The sequence below is a fragment of the Cryptomeria japonica genome, chromosome 5, assembly GCF_030272615.1.
Source record: "Cryptomeria japonica chromosome 5, Sugi_1.0, whole genome shotgun sequence".
Classification (NCBI taxonomy): domain Eukaryota; kingdom Viridiplantae; phylum Streptophyta; class Pinopsida; order Cupressales; family Cupressaceae; genus Cryptomeria; species Cryptomeria japonica.
Window position 1 is genome coordinate 885057975 of NC_081409.1, and position 4816 is coordinate 885062790.

Sequence of the window (4816 nt, forward strand, 5' to 3'; positions counted from 1 at the left end):
ATGACATAAACAAGAATTAAAGGTGCTTCACTCAAAAAAGGAGGTTCGAGCAAAGTCGGGGGTTCACTCGAACCCCAAAGGGTAGTTCATTCGAACACCCCCACTTCGCTCAAACCTCCTCTGAATTTTTTTTCCTTCCATCTCGTTTTTCCTTCGTTGGCGAAAGTGGGAACCATTAATGTGGGAGAGACCAAAAATATTGTTTTATAATGAAAGATACTTACTTTATTGTCTATAAATTAACAAATTAAACCTAGGGAAATTCACTTCTTCTCACTTCCACATAATCGATAATACCTCTCATGCATAGTGATAAAATTCGCTATAAACCACTAATTGAATATCTTCTCAGCGAACCTTAAATATAGAAAGAGGGATTAAGAAATACACAAAAAGGGTAGTCTTCACACCTATTCAAAAAATACTATTATAAATATTAAATACTCTAATAGTTTCTTAATTATTAAATGGTGTATTATTTATAATTATTAAGTGTAATAACCTTTTTTATGAATATTGGTTATATTATTATTTATAAAAAATGTTACATATATTTACAGAAAAAAGGTTGGTGGAAAAAGTCATACACCTAAATTCCATATGGCATGATATTTTGGAACATTAAAATATAAAATAAATGAGCATCAACTACGAAGAGATGAGAGCAAAGGTAGAAGGATAAGGATGATCACATTTGTCCAATTGGCCCCACATATTAGTGGGGTTCAAAGTGATTAAAAAAGGGTCCCAACCATTATCAACATTACTAAAGTGTTGTCTTGAGTTTCCTTAGTAGCCACATGAATAAAAAGATTAAGAGCTAGCCAAGAAAAACAATTGAAATAAAGATAACCTATATTTCCACTATTGTGTTCAAGATTTAAATAATAAAAGCGATAAAAAACCCTAATAATAACAATTTCTTCTTGAAAAAGGAAGCAAAACCTAAGAGTGACCATATTGAATGCCTCAAGATAAATGAATAGATCCTCAATGATGTCCTCAAGATGGAGGTGGGCCTCAAGAGGAGTTGAGAGTTACAAGAACCTTGGAAATAGTAAAAGTGACATTACTTTAATGAACCAATAACACATATAGGTGATAAAATTCAAGCTAAATATTATCTAATTATAATTGAATCTACAATAACATATTAGAATAAATTATAACTTTAGTGTAGAGAATTTTTTTATGATCAATAGTATGAGTAAAGAAAATGGTTTTTTCTTATCTTTTGATATGCTAAAATTAATATTTTCCCTAAGATCGTGTCAAATATAATCATAGTTGAAGGGAATGTGAGGCTAATCCCTTAATAATACCATATGCCAAGAAAAAAGGTTTTAGCTTAAATTTCTTGAAAAATTATGAATCCAAGTTGAAGCACCCCAACCTTTAGGATAAAACTAGAATAGATGTTTGAAAGAGTCTTCATGGTGATGACACAATGAACATTGAGAGTGAAATAGCCAAACAAGTTTACTTGGAACAAATGGGGAGACCTTGAAAAAAATACACCGAGAAAAGTGCACCAACCTTTATTCAAGCATAACAAACTAAATGTTGTGAAAAATTCATCAATAAAACAATAAGAGAGACTAGACAAGTGTCATTTTTGGCTCAAGATAGGCACAACTAGTAAATGAAGAAAAATTAATGAATAATCTTTGTGAGTTTAATAATGTTAAAATGCAATTTCTAGATAGAACTTCTAATCATTCCACAAATACTTACAATATTTTACACCAATTTTGTGAACCATACCAATCAAGATGTTTGTCAATACTGCATAAAAAGTTTATGATCCTAATTAGATATTAGAAATTTAACCTTGAATTCATCCAAGATTAAATATTTTTATTAACCTTATAAAAATGATAAAGAATGATTTAATTACCTTATAAAAAATCCTTAAATAATGGACCTAAGAAATTTTTACAAGAGGATGATTTTGACATTAAAGAATAGGGCACCACCAAATATTTTGTTAATTGATAGAAAAACCATAATAAGATCTAGTGCATTATTCTAGAGGGATACCAAGATTCATAGATTTCTATGAATACCAAATAATTTTCATCACAAATTTTCCTTGAACATGAATAGACTCTTACTAATTTTATTATAGCTGTGGTCGAAATCCACAGGCCAACATTGATATCACAAAGGTTGTGATTATATTTATATTATTATTATGAGATAATATAATTATATTATTATGTGATACTATAATTATATTATAATTATAATGTATAATTATTATATTATATGATAATACAATAATTATAATGTTATATTAATAAAGTAATAATTGGTGCCACTTGAAAGAGTGGCGACCCTTGGTGTATAGATATCTCTAACATATACATAATGAAATGTGTGATCTCATTCAAAGCATAACATAACAATATAACAAAATGTGTAGATCAATATAAATTAGAGTGCTTAGTGGAAACAAATATATTGTCTATGGTTGGGAGGGCAATAAGAGTTATTGCCTATGGTTAATCGAGCATACCAAAAAATAACATGGTATGACCTGAGTGATTGGAGAAACTTGAAATAATGTCACCACCGACGTCTGAAGGCAAGTCCAGCCTCATCAGTAACTACATGAATAACGAAAAAACTATTATACTTCTTTTGAAAATCAGACAATCGATTGATACAGAAATGTTATTCATGAAGATTATATATCGATCTGTGTAAAGGTTCGAAAATAATATGGGCATTGACAAGGATTAATTATCATCATAATGGTATGATCAAAGTAAAACAATATTCATTTTGGAACAAGGACATTCTGAAGAATTAATATTTAGACATTTTGAAGATATATATTTACGCAGATCAAATTGATATACACATAGCAGACTGATACCTAGGGAGGTCTGCAGTTCGAATCCCGAGGATGATGGCTCGGTTATGGATTGAGTGAGTGTTCTGTGGAGCTTGAAATGGGATCGGGTGATGACATATGTGTTGAATCTAGAGATCTGGAACTGAAACAAGTTTGAGTGGTTTGTTGAACTGTATGATGTGAAACAAGAAATTGCGAGCGGCACAAAAAAGCTCTAGAAATTGTTACGATTTTCATGTCACAACAAATGAGAAGGTTATCTGCAGAGGCAAGTGTAGTGGCTGAGACGCCCAACGTGTATACCGCAGGCCCACAAATGTTCAACAAGATTTTCAATTTTCCAACTGGGGTAGAACTGCTTGGCGTCCCTGCTGTCAAGGAAGACGGTGTCACTAGTTTGAAACTCACCTCGAACAACAAAAATTCCTACCTTTGAATATGTATAAATCATTTGCGGAGTAATACTTAAAAACAGAAACTAAGAAGAATATTTTTCATTCTTATTAATTACAATGAATTACAATGAATCTGTACAGGTTCATATACATCTCTAGATCCTACAATCATGCTGTGTGCGTTATGCATACAGCTACACTATCTACAGGATAGGAAAGTATCCGAAAACAGTTAAGGAAAAATCAGAAGACAGTTTAGGAAAGAATCAGAAAAATAAGAATATCGCAACACTCCCCCTCAAGTTGGTGCATAGATGTCACACATGCCCAACTTGCCCAAAAATGTCGAGAACACTCGACTTGAAACTGCTTTGGTGAGAATATCAGCCAACTGATCCTCTGATCGAATCGTAGGCAGCTCCACAATCTTCTCATCTAACTTCTCTTTAATGAAGAATCTGTCTACCTCCACATGCTTTGTACAATCATGTTGAACCGGATTATGAGCAATATCACAAGCTGCTTTATTGTCACAATATAGTTGAATTGGCCGCCTAGGCGAATAGCCCAAATCTATTAGGAGAAGTCTTAGCCACAACGCTTCACATACTCCAAGTGCCATACCTCTAAATTCTACCTCTCACTTGATCGTGCAACAACATTCTGTTTTTTGCTTCTCCATGTAACGAGATTACCTCCTACAAAGGTGAAATAACCTGAGGTAGAACGTTTGTCATCTACTGCTCCAGCCCAGTCAGCATCAGTATATGCATCCACATTTTGATAATCCTCCCTTTTAGTGAATAAAATTCCTTTTCCAGGAGCAGACTTCAAATACCTCAAAATGCGCATAACTGCATTCATATGTTGCTCTCCAGGATTATGCATAAACTGGCTAACAATACTCAATGCATAGGCAAGGTTCGGCCTTGTGTGTGCTAAGTACATCAATCTTCCTACAAGTCTCTGGTATCTTCCTTTATCAACTGGTACCTGATTAGACTTAATACATAACTTCAATCTTTCTTCCACTGGTGTATCAGCTGGTTGACATGCCGACATACTAGTTTCCCGTAACAAGTCTAAGGCATACTTTCTTTGTGACAGAAAGATCCCTTTATCAGATCGAGACACTTTGATCCCAAGGAAATATTTTAAGGGACCAAGGTCTTTCATTTCGAATTCTCTAGACAAGTAAACCTGTAGAGCCTTCCTTTCTTCAGGATCATTTCTTGTAACCACCATGTCATCCACATACACAATAAGTGCAATGATCTTACCTTGTTGTTTCTTTAGGAATAAAGTGTGGTCTGAATTGCTTTAACGGTAACCAAAGGCTTTCATAGACTTTGTGAATCTTCTGAACCACGCCCTCGGAGATTGTTTCAATCCATATAGTGACTTTTGTAATCTGCACACCTTCTGACTATGTATTTCTGGTATCATGCATCCGGGTGGGAGTTCCATGTAGACTTCTTCGGACAACTCTCCATGTAGAAAGGCGTTCTTCACATCAAACTATTGTAATGGCCAATCCAAGTTCGCAGCTAGAGACAACAAG

At 33.7% G+C, this 4816-nt stretch overlaps 1 protein-coding gene across 1 annotated transcript; it reads right to left on the reverse strand.

Moving 5' to 3' along the window:
* Positions 1–3888: 3888 nt before the first annotated feature.
* On the reverse strand, positions 3889–4500 carry LOC131876283 (uncharacterized mitochondrial protein AtMg00810-like). Its single transcript, XM_059221190.1, has one exon. The coding sequence runs from the start codon at positions 4498–4500 to the stop codon at positions 3889–3891; it is 612 nt and encodes a 203-aa protein (XP_059077173.1).
* Positions 4501–4816: the final 316 nt, after the last annotated feature.